General features: G+C 44.4%; 1 protein-coding gene across 1 annotated transcript in view; it reads left to right on the forward strand.

Moving 5' to 3' along the window:
* The first annotated feature begins 1,684 nt into the window (after positions 1-1,684).
* The window catches only part of LOC110505960 (uncharacterized), a 55,464-nt gene continuing 35,223 nt past the window's right edge, over positions 1,685-21,925 (forward strand). The window contains exons 1-3 of the mRNA XM_090221360.1: positions 1,685-1,969; positions 16,764-16,973; positions 19,402-19,504. Coding sequence (XP_090077486.1) covers positions 16,785-16,973; positions 19,402-19,504 — 292 coding nt within the window. The 5' untranslated portion in view covers positions 1,685-1,969; positions 16,764-16,784. The remainder of the gene's footprint in view (positions 1,970-16,763; positions 16,974-19,401; positions 19,505-21,925) is intronic.

Consider the following 21,925-nt stretch of genomic DNA (forward strand, 5'->3'; position numbering starts at 1 on the left):
CTGACTTGCCTAGTTAAATAAAGGTAAAATAAAAAATGTTATTATTATCATTATGTCAAGGAAAGGGAATGACAGTCAGCTATTCATGTCACTGTCTCGCCCTTATCTGTGTAGACTTATTATGCACATCTGATTATATTCTCATGCCATAATTAAAGTAACTTTTGTTAAATTAAGTTTTCAATGTTATGAATGAAAGCATGTTTCATTTCAACCCATGACTTATTTGTCATGTTTAATCATTTATTTGCAAAGGATGATGTGTGTGTGTGTATTTTTTTCACCTTCATTTAACTAGGTAGGTTAGTTGAGAACAAGTTCTCATTTACAACTGTGACCTGGCCAAGATAAAGCATAGCAGTTCGACACATACAACAACACAGTTACACATGGAATAAACAAAGCATACAGTCAATAATACAGTAGAACAAAAGAAAAACAAAGAAAACATAGTCTATGTACAGTGAGTGCAAATAAGGTCAAATAAGGGAGTTAAGGCAATAAATAGGCCATGGTGGCGAAGTAATTACAATATGGCAAGTAAACACTGGAATGGTAGATGTGCAAAAGATGGATGTGCAGGTAGAGATACTGGAGTGCCAAGGAGCAAAATAAATAAATACAGTATGGGGATGAGGTAGATAGATGGGCTGTATACAGATGGGCTATGAACAGGTGCAGTGATCTGTGAGCTGCTCTGACAGCTGGTGCTTAAAGCTAGTGAGGGAGATGGGAGTCTCCAGAATCTCCATATATACATTCCGGAATCTCCAGAATCTCCATATATACATTCCGGAATCTCCATATATACATTCCGGAATCTCCGGAATCTCCATAAATACATTCCGGAATCTCCATATATATATATATATATATATATATATATATATATATATGACATAAAAGTTATTTTGATTCAATGACAGTTTTAAACAGATGCATTGGCCTTGTAGAGGAATTTTTGAATATCAAATGGTCCCCGGCCCCCATACTTGGATACTTTGGCTAGTGCGCCTTTGGATGCTTGGATACTCCTCGAATACTCTCTCCTCTCTCCTTCTCAAAACCCATTGGAGGAGAATGTCAGGGGGGCGGGACCTATTCACACACCATTACAACACTCTACATAGCCATAATATGACATTTGCAATGTCTCTATCCCTTTGAAACTTTTTTTTGTCATGTTTACTGTACCCTTTTTAAAATTGTTTATTTCACTTAGTTTATTATCTATTTTATGAGTTTTGGTTTCACATGCCAATAAAGCCTTTGGAGTGAGTGGTCAATTGAGATTCTCTCAATGACTGAATCATTTCCGATTGAGATTCTACCAATGACTGAATCATTTCCGATTGAGATTCTCCCAATGACTGAATCAAATCGGATTGAGATTCTCCCAATGACTGAATCAAATCGGATTGAGATTCTCCCAATGACTGAATCAAATCGGATTGAGATTCTCCCAATGACTGAATCAAATCGGATTGAGATTCTCCCAATGACTGAATCAAATCGGATTGAGATTCTCCCAATGACTGAATCATGTCCGATTGAGATTGTACCAATGACTGAATCCAGTCCGATTGAGACTGTACCAATGACTGAATCATGTCCGATTGAGATTGTACCAATGACGACATCCGTACGACTCCAGTGCATTTCAACGCGTCACCACCCCTTCCTCCCTGAAGAGCGTTTCAAAATCTGAAAGGAGAGGCAGCAGGATGCAGAAAGCATTTTACCGTACTGAACAAGAACAAACCGTTTTGACAACGAAATAAAAATTAAAGTAGGCCAACCGTGACACGCAACCCCAAAACAAGAAGTTTAATCATCAAGTTTCGTTATGTTTTTTTATTTAGAAAAAATACCAAAGACGGAACGTTGTTGGGAAACTTTGTAGCGGTCTCCCTAAAACACGACCAGAGAGGAGGAATAGGCATCCTCCTAGTCAGTGGAGTTGCTGTGGGTAAGTTTGTAGCAATTTTTTAAAAATTGATCTATTATTTCAAAACATGTCAACTTCATTACCTACCAGGCTCGTAGGCAACGATCCCCCCAAAATGTAATATACATTGAACGGGGTGGTTTCGTTCTTACACGCCGCAGAAGACATTTCAACATGTTCTTCATACAGCGCCCTGTTTTTCGCTTTCTTCGACCATATTTTCCTTGCCTGCAAATCGACATTACTATACCGTTAGACTTTTTTAAAAGCATTATCCTCACAAAAAGTATATTGACAGAAATGCTCCAGTCGTGCGTGCCTCGTTACAATGTATCTATGTTCCAATCGTCGCGTTTTGAACAAGGTAACAAGCAGAATTTAGTCTGGTTACTTTGTTGAAACCTGTTAACCGAGTCACTGCATGGATCATTTGGCTCTCTGCCCTTTGACCCTCGCTAACTGCCCAGGGAAAGTAGTGTGTGCGCAAAAGTATGTGGACACCCCTTCAAATTAGTGGATTCGTCTATTTCAGCCACACCCGTTGTTGACCGTGTATAAAATCGAGCACACAGCCATGCAATCTCCATAGACAAACACTGGCAGTAGAATGGTGTTACTGAAGAGCTCAGTGACACGTTTTCAACGTGGCAAGGTCTTCGGATGCCCTGCTAGAGCTGCCGGCGGTCAACTGTAAGCGCTGTTATTGTGAAGTGGAAATGTCTAGGTGCAACAATCGCTCAGCCGTGAAGTGGTAGGCCACACGTAGCGCGTAAACATCGTCTGTCCTCGGTTGCAACACTCACTATCAAGTTCCAAACTGCCTCTGGAAGCAAGAGAACTGTTCGTCAGGAGCATCGTGAAAGTGGATTTCCGTGGCTGAGTGGCTGCACACAAGCCTAACATCACCATCAGATGTTAATGGTCACATGCACAGGGTTAGCAGATGTTATTGGTCACAGGGTTAGCAGATGTTATTGGTCACAGGGTTAGCAGATGTTATTGGTCACAGGGTTAGCAGATGTTATTGGGAGTGTAGCGAAATGCTTGTGCTTCTAGTTTTAACAGTGCAGCAATATCTAACAAGTAATCGAACAATTCCACAACTACCTAATAACCCCAAATATAAGCAAAGGGATGGAATAACAATATATAGATATAAATATATGGATGAGCGATGGCCGAGCGGCATAGGCAAGATGCAGTAGATGGTATAAAATGCAAGATATGTAAACATTTATCAAAGTGACTAGTGATCCATTTATTAGTGGCCAATGATTTCAAGTCTGTATTTAGGCAGCAGCCTCTCTGTGTTAGTGACGGCTGTTTAACAGTCTGATGGCCTTGAGATGGAAGCTATTTTTCATTCTCTTGGTCCCAGCTTTGATGCACCATACGCAATGTTTGTGTTTAATTGCTATATTGTAATTACTTCGCCACCATGGCCTGTTTATTTCCTTAACTTACCTTATTTGCACTCACTGTATATAGACTTTTTGTTTTCTTTTGTTCTACTGTATTATTGACTGTATGTTTTGTTTACTCCATGTGTAACTCTGTGTTGTTGTATGTGTCGAATTGCTACGCTTTATCTTGGCCAGGTCGCAGTTGTAAATGAGAACTCAACTGGCCTACCTGGTTAAATAAAGGTGAAATAAAATAAAAAATGCCAAGTGTCTGCTGGTTTGGTGTGAACCTCACCGCCATTGGACTCTGGAGTAGTGGAAACGTGTTCTCTAGAGTGATGAATCACGCTTCACCTATCTGGCAGTCTGACGGAGGAATTTGGGTTAGGTGGATGCCAGGAGAACGCTACCTGCCCCAATGCATAGTGCCAACTGTAAAGTTTGGTGGAGGAATAATGGTCTGGGGATGTTTTTCATGGTTCGGGCTAGGCCCTTTAGTTCCAGTGAAGGGAAATCTTAATGACAACAGCATACAGTGACAATGTAGACAATTCTGTGCTTTGTTGAAACAGTTTTGGGAAGGCATTTTCCTGTTTTCAGCATGACAATGCCCCCGTGCGCAAAACGAGGTCCAAACAGAAATGGTTTGTAGAGATTGATGTGGAAGAACTTGACTGGCCTGCACAGAGCCCTGACCTCAACTAGAGGTCGACCGATTATGATTTTTCAACGCCGATACCGATTATTGGAGGACCAAAACAAGCCGAAACCGATTAATCACCAATTTTAATTTGTGTGTGTGTGTATATATATATATATATATATATATATATGTTTTTTTTTGAATGAACACTTATTTTAACTTAATATAATGCACAATAAAATCAATTTAATCTCAAATATATAATGAAACATGTTCAATTTGGTTTAAATAATGCAAAAACAAAGTGTTGGAGAAGAAAGTAAAAGTGCAATATGTGCCATGTAAGAAAGCTAACGTTTCAGTTCCTTGCTCAGAACATGAGAACATATGAAAGCTGGTGGTTCCTTTTAACATGAGTCTTCAATATTCCCAGGTAAGAAGTTTTAGGTTGTAGTTATTATAGGAATTATAGGACTATTTCTCTCTATACCATTTGTATTTCATATACCTTTGACTATTGGATGTTCTAATAGGTAGTTTAGTATTGCCAGCCTGATCTCGGGAGTTGATAGGCTTGAAGTCATAAACAGTGCAATGCTTGAAGCACAGCGAAGAGCTGGTGGCAAACGCAGTAAAGTGCTGTTTGAATGAATGCTTACGAGCCTGCTGCTGCCTACCACCGCTCAGTCACACTGCTCTATCAAATCATAGACTTAATTATAACAAGTTCCTGCAGCAACGTTCCATCATCTAGTGTAGGCTGTTATAGCAGCAAAGGGGGGTACCCAACTCCATATTAATACCCATGATTTTGGAATGAGATGTTCAATGAGCAGGTGTCCACATACTTTTGGTCATGGATGGATGGGTCATATTAGGTAGATTAGTTTCATTTCTCTACTTCCTGTATTATAATTATGACAGTCTTATCAGAGCATGGTCATATTGTTTTGGCAACATTCATCGTCTAGTTTAACGTTAACATGATAGTGTAGTTTTTAAAAATATTTATTTAACCTTTACTTAACTGGGCAAGTCAGTTTTTTTTATTTTTTAAACAAATTCTTATTTTCAATGACGGCCTAGGTGGTTTAACTGCCTTGTTCATGGGCAGAATGACAGATTTTTACCTTGTCAGCTCGGGGATTCGATCTTGCAACCTTTCGGTTACTAGTCCAGCGCTCTAACCGCTAGGCTACCTGCCGCCCCTACACTCTAACCGCTAGGCTACCTGCCGCCCCTCCACTCTAACCGCTAGGCTACCTGCCGCCCCTACACTAACCGCTAGGCTACCTGCCGCCCCTACACTCTAACCACTAGGCTACCTGCCGCCCCTACACTCTAACCGCTAGGCTACCTGCCGCCCCTACACTCTAACCGCTAGGCTACCTGCCGCCCCTACACTCTAACCACTAGGCTACCTGCCGCCCCTACACTAACCGCTAGGCTACCTGCCGCCCCTACACTCTAACCACTAGGCTACCTGCCGCCCCTACACTCTAACCGCTAGGCTACCTGCCGCCCCTACACTCTAACCGCTAGGCTACCTGCCGCCTCTACACTAACCGCTAGGCTACCCTGCCGCTCCTACACTATAACCACTAGGCTACCTGCCGCCTCTACACTAACCGCTAGGCTACCCTGCCGCTCCTACACTATAACCACTAGGCTACCTGCCGCCTCTACACTAACCGCTAGGCTACCCTGCCGCTCCTACACTATAACCACTAGGCTACCTGCCGCCCTATGGTAAACTTATGAAACAGTCATTTCTTCCATTGAATTACTTGGGTATTATGCTCTAGGTTGCATTATTGGCTGTTATGCATCTGTCTGTACTGACCTTGTGCTGAGGGCTTGTTCTGCCTGTTGTTTTGTGCTGGCCCTGCTGAGGGCTTGTTCTGCCTGTTGTTTTGTGCTGGCCCTGCTGAGGGCTTGTTCTGCCTGTTGTTTAGTGCTGGCCCTGTGCTGAGGGCTTGTTCTGCCTGTTGTTTTGTGCTGGCCCTGCTGAGGGCTTGTTGCGCCTGTTTGTACTGACATTGTGCTGAGGGCTTGTTGCGCCTGTTTGTACTGACATTGTGCCGAGGGCTTGTTGCGCCTGTTTGTACTGACATTGTGCTGAGGGCTTGTTGCGCCTGTTGTTTTGTACTGACATTGTGCTGAGGGCTTGTTGCGCCTGTTGCCATGGATATGTTGACTCAACACAGATGTTGTTTCATGAAGACTGCCCTGGTGACAATGTAAATCATTCACATTGAAATGATACTAGTAGACCTTTTATGAGAGGTGTGTGTGTGTCTACTCGGTTAGACCTATCTGAAACAATAACGCATGCTTAAATAAGTTTATGTGCAACTGTTACTCTGGGTCACACATGGTGCACTTCTCCATATTATGTATTGGACCACCTATGGGCCCTGGTCTAAAGTAGTGCACTATATAGGCGCTGTTTGGAACGTAGCCTTAGTCTATTGTCTGACATGGTGATTCGGAACCATCGCCGGAATCTCTGACATGGTGACTCTGAACCATCGCCTGAATCTCTGACGTGGTGATTCTGAACCATCGCCTGAATCTCTGACGTGGTGATTCTGAAGCATCGCCTGAATCTCTGACGTGGTGATTCTGAACCATCGCCGGAATCTCTGACATGGTGACTCTGAACCATCGCCTGAATCTCTGACATGGTGATTCTGAACCATCGCCTGAATCTCTGACATGGTGATTCTGAACCATCGCCTGAATCTCTGACATGGTGATTCTGAACCATCGCCTGAATCTCTGACATGGTGATTCTGAACCATCGCCTGAATCTCTGACATGGTGATTCTGAACCATCGCCTGAATCTCTGACATGGTGACTCTGAACCATCGCCGGAATCTCTGACATGGTGATTCTGAACCATCGCCTGAATCTCTGACATGGTGATTCTGAACCATCGCCTGAATCTCTGACATGGTGACTCTGAACCATCGCCGGAATCTCTGACATGGTGATTCTGAACCATCGCCTGAATCTCTTACATGGTGATTCTGAACCATCGCCTGAATCTCTGACATGGTGATTCTGAACCATCGCCTGAATCTCTTACATGGTGATTCTGAACCATCGCCTGAATCTCTGACATGGTGATTCTGAACCATCGCCGGAATCTCTGACATGGTGACTCTGAACCATCGCCTGAATCTCTGACATGGTGATTCTGAACCATCGCCTGAATCTCTTACATGGTGATTCTGAACCATCGCCTGAATCTCTGACATGGTGATTCTGAACCATCGCCTGAATCTCTGACATGGTGATTCTGAACCATCGCCTGAATCTCTGACATGGTGATTCTGAACCATCGCCTGAATCTCTGACATGGTGATTCTGAACCATCGCCTGAATCTCTGACATGGTGATTCTGAACCATCGCCTGAATCTCTGACATGGTGATTCTGAATCATCGCCTGAATCTCTGACATGGTGACTCTGAACCATCGCCGGAATCTCTGACATGGTGACTCTGAACCATCGCCTGAATCTCTGACATGGTGACTCTGAACCATCGCCGGAATCTCTGACATGGTGACTCTGAACCATCGCCGGAATCTCTGACATGGTGATTCTGAACCATCGCCGGAATCTCTGACATGGTGACTCTGAACCATCGCCTGAATCTCTGACATGGTGATTCTGAACCATCGCCTGAATCTCTGACATGGTGATTCTGAACCATCGCCTGAATCTCTGACATGGTGATTCTGAACCATCGCCTGAATCTCTGACATGGTGATTCTGAACCATCGCCTGAATCTCTGACATGGTGATTCTGAACCATCGCCGGAATCTCTGACATGGTGACTCTGAACCATCGCCTGAATCTCTGACGTGGTGATTCTGAACCATCGCCTGAATCTCTGACGTGGTGATTCTGAACCATCGCCTGAATCTCTGACATGGTGATTCTGAACCATCGCCTGAATCTCTGACATGGTGATTCTGAACCATCGCCTGAATCTCTGACATGGTGATTCTGAACCATCGCCTGAATCTCTGACATGGTGACTCTGAACCATCGCCTGAATCTCTGACATGGTGATTCTGAACCATCGCCTGAATCTCTGACATGGTGATTCTGAACCATCGCCTGAATCTCTGACATGGTGATTCTGAACCATCGCCTGAATCTCTGACATGGTGATTCTGAACCATCGCCTGAATCTCTGACATGGTGATTCTGAACCATCGCGTTGGCGGCTCGTCTTTACCTCGAAGCGGGCAAATGTGTTTTAGTTTGAGGTGTCGGTGTCCACAACATGGCTTTCCCTTTTATAATCCATGATTGTCTGGAGTTTTCGTGTGGCTTCGGCTCAGACCATTTACGCTAGGTGTGAGCAGAACATGTTGAGCATCTGATTGGGGTTGACCCCAATTAGTCGACAGGTCGATTCTTTGGTCCTTAGGCTTTTGGTCAACCGATATTGTTTTTTTGTTGTCGAGCAATAAATATGCCCTTCTCAGTGAACTAATCCATTGTGGAAGCCTAGACTAAAAGTCAATGTTATGCTTTATCTGGAAATGTGGTCTGAGGCTTCATATGTAGGGTGTGACACAATTGCAGAGCCTCCAGAGGCCTACTCCAGCTCTGTACCGCATCGTCACACCCCTCCCAAATGTTGCCACAATGCGGAGGGCTCTGTATATCATTGACATGATTGGTTGATGGTAGGTGGGGCGGTACATCCTGTAAACACAAACTCACTTCCTTGACAACAAATGGCAGAAGTATGAATGTCCTGACTTCTGCTGAGGCCGTTCTTGTCCTGACTTCTGCAGATGCCGTTCTTGTCCTGACTTCTGCAGATGCCGTTCTTGTCCTGACTTCTGCAGATGCCGTTCTTGTCCTGACTTCTGCAGAGGCGTATCACTGTAAATGCTGCATGGCCAATGCAGACGTCGGCTTGACCGTGCGCCCAGATGCGCAATGCGCGGCTCTCTCCAGAATGCGCGGCTCTCTCCAGAATGCGCGGCTCTCTCATGCCAATTTTGTGCACATTCATTGTTTCATAACTTAATTGTGTGAATTGTTTGCGTTTGATTGTTAGTGTACAGTGGTTATTGATAGTGTTTGTTACTTTGTTTATAGTCATTTCTGTTAATGCATTCAATATTATTGTTCCATTCTTCCTGTTCTCATTGTCGGAGTGGACACATTGTTTGCAGCGTGCATAACCTATGTTATACTTGTGAGAAAAACGTTTGGGTTTATTTAATTTAAGTTCTGTCAATTTTAGAATTGTCTTTTGTTTGGAGCGCTCCTGTCAATGTTGTGTAAGGACACGCAGGCATAGAAGTAGACCTATAGTCTACATGACCTGATTATGCATAGAAGTAGACCTATAGGCTACCTGGCATGATTATGCATAGAAGTAGACCTATAGGCTACCTGGCCTGATTATGCATAGAAGTAGACCTATAGTCTACCTGGCCTTATTATGCATAGAAGTAGACCTATAGGCTACCTGGCCTGACTATGCATAGAAGTAGACCTATAGTCTACATGACCTGATTATGCATAGAAGTAGACCTATAGGCTACCTGGCATGATTATGCATAGAAGTAGACCTATAGGCTACCTGGCCTGATTATGCATAGAAGTAGACCTATAGTCTACCTGGCCTTATTATGCATAGAAGTAGACCTATAGGCTACCTGGCCTGATTATGCATAGAAGTAGACCTATAGGCTACCTGGCCTGATTATGCATAGAAGTAGACCTATAGGCTACCGGTTCTTCGTGCAAATGTAGTTACATAAATGTGCCTGTTTGGGGGTCTGATAGTATTTCTGATTGGCTTAACGCACCGCCACTAATGACCTGTGGAGCTTCTCAATGTAATGTTTTCTTCACTGTTTTTTTTACATCTATTGAGAATTACAATAGTTCCTCAATGTATTTGAAAGATCTTTCCAGCTCTCTCTTTCGATAACCACTCAGCGTGAAAGGGGAAAAATGTCATGCTCTGATCCAGTGGAAACGTCATGAAATAGGCTTCTTATCAGTGCTTGACTTGGATTGAAATAGCTTCCGGTACTCATTTTGGGTGCTGTTTATATGTAGGTGCAGGAGCTCCACAATATTTGAGCTAATATTCTATAAGAGGATCAGGAACTCGAGCAGTAGAAACTTTGAGGTGCCGGTACTCAGCCCCGGTGAGCTCCTGCCCAAGTCAAGCACTTGCTCAAATAACCTACAACTGTGTCTGTCCCGAGCTCACTGGCATGGGAAACTCTGAGGGCACGGAATATTGGATACAATGTTGCAAGTTCGCTAGCACCAGCTTCAGGCCTGAACTAAATTAATAGTTGATAGTGTTTCAAGTTCGTTGCAGACAGGCCATGTGTAGCCAATGTGATTGATTTACAGGATTTTTTAAAAATTTTTATCAGGTTTTTTTTTTCTACCTGCAGGCTGCAATGTTTTTATTTGTTGGCTTTATGTAGACTATTTTTACATAGTTGGTGTAACGGATGTGAAATAGCTAGCTAGTTAGCGGTGATGCGTGCTAAATAGCGTTTCAATCGGTGACGTCACTTGCTCTGAGACCTTGAAGCAGTGGTTCCCCTTGCAGGGCCGCGGCTTGTGTTGAGCGATGGGTAACGATGCTTCGTGGGTGACTGTTGTTGATGTGTGCAGAGGGTCCCTGGTTCGCGCCCGGGTATGGGCGAGGGGACGGTTTAAAGTTATACTGTTACATTGGCAATAGAAGTTACCTTTCTTAGGTTTATCGTTTTAATTTAAATTTACCACATGGCAATGATTTCAGATATGAAGACGTTTATTATATGAAAACGATAACTGGCATGCAGAGTGGTAGAACTAGTACGATGAAATTAGCATTCCACAATAGAAAGGTTACCGTCTATTACCGGAAACTTCAGGAGAGTAACGACAGAATCTGCAAAAGCCAGCAGGAGCAGGAGGAGAATTAGGTTAAGTGTTACTATTTTTCTTCTTCTGGTTATCTAGATCTCTGGCACCCTCTTGAGGCATCAAACATTAAGCTTAAAGCATCAGACGATCTCAATACATAAAGTTGATTTTATTAACACAGGTGTCTATATATGGAAAAACACATTTTAAAAATGTTGAGGAATTGATTGGTTGATGGAACAGGCGACTTTTGGTCAGACAGCCCTAGTCTAAAGTCCCTGCCACGTGTCTGAGTCGTTGAACTGCGACTCGTTTTGCCTCTTTGATTGCTTTACGTAGGTCATAGCTTTTCTGTTTGTACATGTCCTAGTCACCTTGCCCTGGTTAAATGCTGTGGTTTGCACTTTCAGTTTTTCACGAATATCGCCATCTACCTACGTTTTTTTTGGTTTGCATGAGTTCTAATCGTCATAGTAGTAACAACATCCTCTGATAAACCAGTCAGTGTATACGTCAAAACTATTCCCAGAGGTGACCCGGAACATTTCCCAGTCTGCTTGATCAAAACAAACCTGAAGCACAGATTCTGAAAGGTCAGACCAATGTTGAACAGTTCTTACCACTGGTGATTCCTCTTGGACCCCCCCCGCAAGGGAGATTAACCTCTTGTCTTATGATTTCCCCTGCTCCAGTCTGCTCTGCCTTGGTCCTGATTCTGTCAATCTACAGCCACTATGACCCCCTGCAGGGATCCAACAAGGACCTTTTATTGAGCTACAAGTCTATTTTACTGACCTCTTGGTGCCTACTAGAACAATCTAAAGACAGTAGTTGTTGAGGTTGTAAAGGAGTCCACTGAGAAGGAAAGTGTCAAGTCTGGATCCGTATGTATCCACAAAGTGTCAGAGTAGAAGTGCTGATCTAGGATCAGTTTAGCCTTTTAGATCATAATGAATGAGGGTATATGGACAGATTCTAGATCAGAATGGATGAGGGTATATGGACAGATTCTAGATCAGAATGAATGAGGGTATATGGACAGATCCTAGATCAGAATGATGAGGGTATATGGACAGATCCTAGATCAGAATGGATGAGGGTATATGGACAGATCCTAGATCAGAATGAATGAGGGTATATGGACAGATCCTAGATCAGAATGAATGAGGTTATATGGACAGATCCTAGATCAGAATGAATGAGGGTATATGGACAGATCCTAAATCAGAATGAATGAGGTTATATGGACAGATCCTAGATCAGAATGAATGAGGGTATATGGACAGATCCTAGATCAGAATGAATGAGGGTATATGGACAGATCCTAGATCAGAATGAATGAGGTTATATGGACAGATCCTAGATCAGAATGAATGAATGAGGTTATATGGACAGATCCTAGATCAGAATGAATGAATGAGGTTATATGGACAGATCCTAGATCAGAATGAATGAATGAGGTTATATGGACAGATCCTAGATCAGAATGAATGAGGGTATATGGACAGATCCTAGATCAGAATGAATGAGGTTATATGGACAGATCCTAGATCAGAATGAATGAGGTTATATGGACAGATCCTAGATCAGAATGAATGAGGTTATATGGACAGATCCTAGATCAGAATGAATGAGGTTATATGGACAGATCCTAGATCAGAATGAATGAATGAGGTTATATGGACAGATCCTAGATCAGAATGAATGAATGAGGTTATATGGACAGATCCTAGATCAGAATGAATGAATGAGGTTATATGGACAGATCCTAGATCAGAATGAATGAGGGTATATGGACAGATCCTAGATCAGAATGAATGAGGGTATATGGACAGATCCTAGATCAGAATGAATGAGGTTATATGGACAGATCCTAGATCAGAATGAATGAGGGTATATGGACAGATCCTAGATCAGAATGAATGAGGTTATATGGACAGATCCTATATCAGCACTATTACTCTGGGACACTTCGTGGATACAGGCCCCTGGTCTTTGTCTTGTGTTTTTACTGTGATGTTATGGGGGTAGCTGACTAGCTGGGGTATGGGATTAATGTGAGATCTTCTGATCGTAATGCTAATCTAAGGCTGACAGCATGGTTCACTTGAATGAGATTCGCTACTGAGACTTGCAGAAGCTGAATACTGATTATGGGTTTGGACAGCCCATTGTCTTGATTTGAATGGGTGGGTAGCCCCGGTCTAGGAGGAGGGGACACCTGGCTGATACAGACTTTATATGAAGTACCATAATGTCGTCACTATGACAACGAGCAGCTGGTTATGGTGGGAGTCTATCTACACCGTGTGTGTGTGTGTGTGTGTGTGTGTGTGTGTGTAATGCTTTCCTTCCTTTGTCTGACATGATTGAAATGGACTTGGTCAGATTTTTGTGACATTAGTCAATTATCTGTATTGTTATAGGGACATCTGTTAAAAATCAGACTCATTTTTGATTTTATTGTTGTATAACTTGACCTCCTTTTAAAGCTGTCTGAGCATAATCCCGATACAGATGAAATAACCTGTTTTTTTTTAAATAAAGTTTTTAAATTCGTATACTATGCCCTGTGGGCCCTGGTCAAAAGTAGTGCTTCAGAAATGGCACCTTGACCAGTACTTTTGACCCATGGCGTACAGTGTTTTCAGAAAGTATTCATACCCCTCGACTTATTCCACATTTTTGTTGTTACAGCCTTAATTAAAAAATTGATAGAACAGATTTAGTTTTATTTTTTTCTCACCCATCTACACACAATATTCCATAATGACAGGGAACGTGTGTTGACAATGAAATACTTTTGTAGAAGCACCTTTTGGCAGCGATTACAGCCGAGTCTTTCTGGGTAAATCCCTAAGCGCTTTCCACACCTGGATTGTGCAACATTTGCCTATTTTTATTCTTTAAAAATGTCTAGCTCTGTTTTCCTCTAGGACTTTGCCTGTGCTTAGCTCCATTCTGTTTCTTTTTTTATCCTGAAAAACTCCCCAGTACTTAACAATTACAAGCATGCCCATAACATGATGCAGCCACCAGTATACTTGAAAATATGGAGAGTGGTACTCAGTAATGTGTTGTATTGGATTTTCCCCAGATATAGCACTTTGTATTCAGGACAAAAATGTAATTTCTTTACCAATTTTTTTTCAGTCTGACTTTAGTGCCTTGTTGCAAACAGGAAGCATCTTTAGGAATATTTTTATTCTGTACAGGCTTCCTTCTTTTCCCTCTGTCATTTAGGTTAGTATTGTGGAGTAACAAAAATGTGTTGATCCATCCTCAGTTTTCTCCTATCACAGCCATTAAACTCTGTTACTGTTTTAAAGTCACCATTGGCCTTAAAGGTGAAATCCCTGAGCGGTTTCCTTCCTCCGTCAACTGAGTTAAGAAGGACGCCTGTATCTTTGTGGTGACTGGGTGTATTGAAACACCATCCAAAGTGGAATTAATAACTTCACCATGCTCAAAGGGTTATTTAATGTCTGCTTCTTTTCTTTTTACCCATCTACCAATGGGTGCCCTTCTTTACGAGGCATTGCTCCTCTCCCCTGCAGGATCACTGACCATGTCTCTGCCATTGGTCCTGTCGAACCCCCATCGAGCGTGGGCCGGTCTGCCATTGGTCCTGTCGAACCCCCATCGAGCGTGGGCCGGTCTGCCATTGGTCCTGTCGAACCCCCATCGAGCGTGGGCCGGTCTGCCATTGGTCCTGTCGAACCCCCATCGAGCGTGGGCCGGTCTGCCATTGGTCCTGTCGAACCCCCATCGAGCGTGGGCCGGGCTGCCATTGGTCCTGTCGAACCCCCATCGAGCGTGGGCCGGTCTGCCATTGGTCCTGTTGAGCCCCCATTGAGCGTGGGCCGGTCTGCCATTGGTCCTGTTGAGCCCCCATTGAGCGTGGGCCGGTCTGCCATTGGTCCTGTCGAACCCCCATCGAGCGTGGGCCGGTCTGCCATTGGTCCTGTCGAGCCCCCATCGAGCGTGGGCCGGTCTGCCATTGGTCCTGTCGAACCCCCATCGAGCGTGGGCCGGTCTGCCATTGGTCCTGTCGAACCCCCATCGAGCGTGGGCCGGTCTGCTATTGGTCCTGTCGAGCCCCCATTGAGCGTGGGCCGGTCTGCCATTGGTCCTGTCGAACCCCCATCGAGCGTGGGCCGGTCTGCTATTGGTCCTGTCGAGCCCCCATTGAGCGTGGGCCGGTCTGCCATTGGTCCTGTCGAGCCCCCATCGAGCGTGGGCCGGTCTGCCATTGGTCCTGTCGAGCCCCCATAGAGCGTGGGCCGGTTGTTGTTTTTTTCCTGGATAAAAAAAAGGATAAATTATTTGTAATAATGATAATTACAACAATACTTAATGAACACTTATTTTAACTTAATGTAATACATCAATAAAAATCAATTTAGCCTCAAATAAAATGAAACGTGTTCAATTTGGTTTAAATGATGCAAAAACAAAGTGTTGGAGAAGAAAGTAAAAGTGCAATATGTGCCATGTAAGAAAGCTAAAGTTTAAGTTCCTTGCTCAGAACATGAGAACATATGAAAGCTGGTGGTTCCTTATTAACATGAGTCTTCAATATTCCCAGGTATAAAGTTTTAGGTTGTAGTTATTATAGGAATTATAGGACTATTTCTCTCTATACCATTTGTATTTCATATACCTTTGACTATTGGATGTTCTTAAAGGCACTTTAGTATTGCCAGTGTAACAGTATAGCTTCTGTCCCTCTCCTTGCCCCTACCTGGGCTCGAACCAGGAACATATCGACAACAGCCACCCTCGAAGCAGCGTTACCCATGCAGAGCAAGGGGAACAACCACTCCAAGTCTCAGAGCGAGGGACGTTTGAAATGCTATTAGCGCCACCCCGCTAACTAGCTAGCCATTTCACATCGGTTACACCAGCCTAATCTCGGGAGTTGATAGACTTGAAATCAATGCTTGAAGCACAGCGAAGAGCTGCTGGCAAACGCAGGAAAGTGCTGTTTGAATGAATGTTTACGAGCCTGCTGCTGCTGCCTACCACCGCTCAGTCAGACTGCTCTATCAAATCATAGACTTAATTATAACATAATAACACACACAAATATGAGCCTTAGGTCATTAATATGGTCAAATCCAGAAACTATCATTTCCAAAACAAAACGTTTATTCTTTCAGTGAAATATGGAACCGTTCTGTATTTTATCTAACGGGTGGCATCCATCAGTCTAAATATTCCTGTTACATTGTACAACCGTCAATGTTATGTCATGATTACGGAAAATTCTGTCGGCCCAAACTGTTGCATATACCCTGACTCTGCTTGCACAGAACGCAAGAGAAGTGACACAATTTCCCTAGTTAAAATAAATTCATGTTAGCAGGCAATATTAACTAAATATGCAGGTTTAAAAAAGATATACTTGTGTATTGGATAGGATGTCATTTGGGTTGCAGCCCTGGTTTTGGCCATCCAGTAAGGCTGATTGGATTACTTTCCTCTCAACCACATGATGACGCTGTGTAGTGGCAGTAGATCAACATCCTAGAAGCAGGTACAGGCTGGAGAGGCGGTTCTGTTTGGACTTGGTGGAGGGGAGGTTCTGTTTGGACTTGGTGGAGGGGAGGTTCTGTTTTGACTTGGTGGAGGGGAGGTTCTGTTTGGACTTGGTGGGGGGGGGGGTCTGTTTAGTCCTGGTGGGGGGGGGGGGGGGGTCTGTTTAGTCCTGGTGGAGGGGGAGCTGCTGTTTGGAACAGCCCTGGTCGTCTGGAAATAAGATCAACGTAGTAGCAGTCTTTGTGTCCAGGGCAGGGTGCTGTCTGTTCTAACTGCTCCCTTGTCTCCATCCTTGCCTGTCTGTCCAGGGCAGGGTGCTGTCCTATGGGATGGATGACGGCCAGCAGGATCAGTACGAGGAGCGTCTGAAGGAGGTATTTGAGACTTTTGACACCAGCGGAGCCGGGTTGCTGTGCCCCGAGGAGCTATCCAGCCTGTGCCAGGCCCTGCACCTGGAGGATGCCACCCCAACACTGCTACATGCCCTGCTGCAGAACCAGGACCCACTCACTGACAGGGTAAGCCCTACACCTGGGCCTGTTCATTAAGGTTGGAAGGGAACGGACTGAAACAGGGAGGGACTACCACGAAATGTCCAATAAGAAACGCTATTGTGTTCACTCATGAACAGAACCTGGGAACTCTGGATATTCTCAGCCTTGAGTTAGTGTTTTACTGGCAGGGTCAGCCCCCTGCACTAGCCACAGCTCAGGGTAATCTACCTGTTGGATGGAGAGTGAGGTAGACTGTGTTTCTTTTCCTTAGACTCTGTAGAATCACAAGCCTAAAGTACAGGGGGCATATGAGGTGAATTAGTTGTATTTATCTCTTGTGTTTTTAGTGGGATACAGGCTCTATTCTGTCGTCAGAGAGCAGCTCTAAACTCTTTATGCAGCCTCCAGCTCTCAGGTCTTTGTTCAGGGAGCCAGGGAGCCAGCCAGGGAGCCGGCCGGGGAGCCAGCCAGGGAGCCGGCCGGGGAGCCGGCCAGGGAGCCAGCCGGCCAGGGAGCCAGCCGGCCAGGGAGCCAGCCAGCCAGCCAGCCAGGGAGTCAGCCAGCCAGCCAGCCAGGGAGTCAGCCAGCCAGCCAGCCAGGGAGTCAGCCAGCCAGCCAGCCAGCCAGCCAGCCAGGGAGTCAGCCAGCCAGCCAGCCAGGGAGTCAGCCAGCCAGCCAGCCAGCCAGCCAGCCAGGGAGTCAGCCAGCCAGCCAGCCAGGGAGTCAGCCAGCCAGCCAGCCAGGGAGTCAGCCAGCCAGCCAGCCAGGGAGTCAGCCAGCCAGCCAGGGAGTCAGCCAGCCAGCCAGGGAGTCAGCCAGCCAGGGAGTCAGCCAGCCAGCCAGGGCCAGTCTCCTTGTGCTTTGTTAGCTGTCCTGTTTTAGAAATTAGAGCCTGTCATTGACCTCCTCATCCCAGGTGTCTGTTGTCATGACAACCAGGCCAATCAACATTCTCAATTGAAGTGTGTCAGTTTGAGAGGGTGCTTGATGAGGAAAATGGCCCTCTTGCTTTAAGGCTGAAGCAAGAAGGCCAAGATCTCATGCAGCTGTTTTTCATTTCTGGGTAACAATTAAATATTTTACTGTGATTTTAGATTGTTTTCAATCTTAGCAAAGAGACATTTTTCAAACAATACATTTGCTAGCCTGTCTAGGAGTGGGGATGGGGGAAAAATAGCTGTTATTGTCTTATTAATCCAACGTCATAGTGTGGACATACATACATACATACATACATACATACATACATACAAAACACAGGGAAATCAAGTTTTTGACGACACTGGGCCTTTAAATCTAGATAAATGGCTTTTTAGTGTGTTTTTTTTTTTGTTATCGCATATTCTTCATGTCTGATCAAAATAAAACCAGCCTTCATGATTATTCCTCCAATTATTTGAATGGTACTTTACTGCATGTACTGTATCGGCTCAACAACATCTGGCCTTCAAACCCAGAAGTTTCTATGCATCTGTGGGCGGATCCATCAAAATAAACCTACATTACTCATAACCACCTACCCAAATCTAACAAATGACTTTCCTGGTATGAATGGAAGGGTGGTCAATGGCCGTGTGTTGGTAAGCATGTGGGGACTGAAGGGGGGGGGGGTCAGCAGAAGCAGGGAAGCGATGATGGCTGACCCAAACACTAGGGTACCCCCCCACCCCCCAACAATAAAGGACCAGGGTATTCATCCCCCCCCCCCCCCCCCGGCAGTCATCCGCCCGGCAACGGAACACAAAGAGAATCTCCATATCTATTGGCACAGGGCCAGCTGCTGCTGCTTCAGACGTGTGTCCTTCCTCGTTCCACCCCCCCATGCCCCCCTCCCTCAAATCAAAATCAAATCAAATGTATTTATATAGCCCTTCGTACATCAGCTGATATCTCAAAGTGCTGTACAGAAAATAGCCTAAAACCCCAAACAGCAAGCAATGCAGGTGTAGAAGCACGGTGGCTAGGAAAAACTCCCTAGAAAGGCCAGAACCTAGGGAGAAACCTAGAGAGGAACCAGGCTATGAGGGGTGGCCAGTCCTCTTCTGGCTGTGCCGGGTCGGAGATTATAACAGAACATGGCCAAGATGTTCAAATGTTCATAAATGACCAGCATGGTCCAATAATAATAAGGCAGAACAGTTGAACAGCTCCCTCGAGACATGTCACCCAGGATTCAATTCAATGTTAGGAATTTCCAGACCATTAATTTATTATCTGAGTAAAGTTTCTACGTGTTGAGCATCCATCTTGTTGCCATTAGGGATTCCACTCACCTTCCTCTTATGTCACATGTTCACATAGTCGGTGTCCCGTTGACATCACGACTAACTAATACTCAACCACTGAAGTGGACCTTTTAGGATTTGACCCTTATGACATTGCTATTAGTAGTCCTTACATTCAGGAAGACTGTTTCATGGCGGATGTGTGTGTGTGTGTGTTTGTGTTTCAGGTTGATTTTGACCAGTTCAAGAATGCTTTAATTCTGGTGTTGTCAACGACGACAGCAGTAGCAACGTCCAGTCAGGAGACAACATGTGCACCGCCACAGCCGGGTAAGGAAGGAGCGAAATGTGACCGACGTCAATGATCAACAGTATAGCTTCCTCACGCATACACCTTTACTGTTATTCACCCCCTTTCTCCCAAATACACCCCCCCACCCCCCTTAAATGTCTTAGCTACTACTTCGATGGCGCCGCCTCGGGTGGAGGCATTTCAAGCTGAGGAGCGAGGTTACCAATCCAATTTGATTACAGATGGTTGTATTTCTGTAAAGAGTAGCAATGCAATGAACACTATTTACAATACTTGCCATGCCAGCTAGACGGGGGCGGCAGCGTAGCCTAGTGGTTAGAGCGTTGGACTAGTAACCGGACAGTTGCTAGATCGAATCCCCGAGCTGACAAGGTACAAATCTGTTGTTCTGCCCCTGAACAAGGCAGTTAACCCACTGTTCCTAGGTCGTCATTGAAAATAAGAATTTGTTCCTAACTGACTTGCCTAGTTAAGGTAAACAATTGGCATCAGTAGTAGACCCAACAAACAGTAGCCAAATGCTTCGTTGGTAAGGAATGAATACAGTTGTATTTCTATACCATACTAACCACGATGAGGGTTCAATGCCATACCAACCGGGACGAGCATCCCTATAGCATCTTTATACCCCACACATACAATTATCTGTAATGTCCCTCAGTCAAATTCAAACACAGATTCAACCACAAAGACCAGGGAGGTTTTCCAATGACTCAGTCAGTTGGTAGTTTATGACCCATGATGCATTTGGCTTTGCGCCTCAGTGTGTTGGATCTAGTACTTATTTAATTTAATAAATGTTAAATTCAACAACAACAACAACGTGGGGAAAAGTCAAGGGGTGTGACTACTTTCTGAAGGCACTGTATGTTATAAAGACCTGACTCAAGACATTTCTGCTTTTGAATTTTAATTCATGTGTAAAGAAACTCAAACACAATTCCACTTTGACATCAGGGGTGTGTGTGTGTAGGCCAGGGATCCAAAATCTCAATTTAATAAATTTAAAATTCAAGCTTGTAACACAACAAAATGTGGAAAATGTCATGGGGTGTGAATACTTTCTGAAGGCACTGTCGGTGCCAAAGAGTTCGAGATCAGTCGGTCCTTGTCAACGTTTTGGACCAGGTAATCACTCTTAGCTTTTTAAAATATGACTGCCCTTCAAATTCCTGTCCGTTGAGCTAATGTGTTCTGATGAGTCACGGTTGGCGTCTGAATGAAAGTGAAAACATTCACCTCGGGTTTCAGTGTTAATTTCGTCAATATTAACTCTGACAAAATACTTTTCAACTGCCTATTTTTCCTGACAAACTATCAACGATAACGAGACGTCGTGGAAAAAAAACAAATGACATCATTTTAGTTCGAATAATCTACATGATGGACGTTCAATTTGACATGAAGCGCCTTTTAAAAAAAATCTGTTTTGTCCAATCATAAGCACACATGCAGAATATTTCATCCTCATTGGCCGTCTTTCTGTTGCGCCGCGGTTGATCTGGCGCTCTCTCCCGCGCACAGCTCCTGTGAACTGATGCGCAGCCAGGACAATTCAGTTATTCCGGTTATTTTGTTACACACACACACAGTTCTGATGAGGAGAAAATCAGAGCTACATTGTTTAAGCTGTAGGTTTTCTATCCTATATGGTTAATTCATGTTGCCTGCCATGGCATATAAGGGGATAGCAGGCCTAGTTGGGCAAGGCAATCTGAAGGAGCACATGATGAAGGTGTAGGTTTTCTATCCTATATGGTTCATTCATGTTGCCTGCCATGGTATATAAGGGGATAGCAGGCCTAGTTGGGCAAGGCAATCTGAAGGAACACATGATGAAGGTGTAGGTTTTCTATCCTATATGGTTCATTCATGTTGCCTGCCATGGTATATAAGGGGATAGCAGGCCTAGTTGGGCAAGGCAATCTGAAGGAGCACATGATGAAGGTGTAGGTTTTCTATCCTATATGGTTCATTCATGTTGCCTGCCATGGTATATGAGGGGATAGCAGGCCTAGTTGGGCAAGGCAATCTGAAGGAGCACATGATGAAGGTGTAGGTTTTCTATCCAAATGGTTAATTCATGTTGCCTGCCATGGTATATGAGGGGATAGCAGGCCTAGTTGGGCAAGGCAATCTGAAGGAGCACATGATGAAGGTGTAGGTTTTCTATCCTATATGGTTAATTCATGTTGCCTGCCATGGTATATAAGGGGATAGCAGGCCTAGTTGGGCAAGGCAATCTGAAGGAGCACATGATGAAGGTGTAGGTTTTCTATCCTATATGGTTCATTCATGTTGCCTGCCATGGTATATAAGGGGATAGCAGGCCTAGTTGGGCAAGGCAATCTGAAGGAGCACATGATGAAGGTGTAGGTTTTCTATCCTATATGGTTCATTCATGTTGCCTGCCATGGTATATAAGGGGATAGCAGGCC

This window comes from Oncorhynchus mykiss, chromosome 25 (assembly GCF_057628025.1).
Source record: "Oncorhynchus mykiss isolate SJ-2025 chromosome 25, ASM5762802v1, whole genome shotgun sequence".
Lineage (NCBI taxonomy): Eukaryota > Metazoa > Chordata > Actinopteri > Salmoniformes > Salmonidae > Oncorhynchus > Oncorhynchus mykiss.